Genomic DNA, 379 nt, shown 5'->3' on the forward strand with positions numbered 1-379 from the left:
TCGTTGCTCCCCTCCACCACCTCGTAGGCGTCGATGCGGCTCACCACGGCCGCCAGCCGCTGCCGCTCCTGTCGCTGCCGCATGCACGCGTTCACGTGGTGGATGAAGCGCTCCACGGAGCTGATCTGGGGGTGGACAGTGGCTGGTTCAGACCCAGGGTCAGGGAGCGGCCCCCCGCGGAGGGAACCGTGCCGCCCTGGTTACCATGGTGATGACGGCCTCCTTGGCCCGCGGCTCGTCCGTCCTCCTCAGCACCGACTTGAGCAGCAGCGGGTACTTGGTGAGCCGCTGGTGAGGCTTGGCGAGCATGTCGCTCAGCTTCAGCCGCTGGCACTGCTGGTGCTTCTCGGCCCACTGCGCGGGGGGAGGGGGCGGGGCT

The 379-nt window shown here is 69.4% G+C and overlaps 1 protein-coding gene across 1 annotated transcript in view; it reads right to left on the bottom strand.

Moving 5' to 3' along the window:
* PLEKHG5 (pleckstrin homology domain containing, family G (with RhoGef domain) member 5) overlaps positions 1-379 on the bottom strand; it is a 48,968-nt gene that overhangs the window by 4,828 nt on the left and 43,761 nt on the right. The window contains 2 exon segments of the mRNA XM_014546177.1: positions 21-125; positions 205-354. Of these exon segments, the coding sequence (XP_014401663.1) occupies positions 21-125; positions 205-354 (255 nt within the window).

The sequence above is a fragment of the Myotis brandtii genome, unplaced genomic scaffold, assembly GCF_000412655.1.
Source record: "Myotis brandtii unplaced genomic scaffold, ASM41265v1 scaffold434, whole genome shotgun sequence".
Classification (NCBI taxonomy): Eukaryota; Metazoa; Chordata; class Mammalia; order Chiroptera; family Vespertilionidae; genus Myotis; species Myotis brandtii.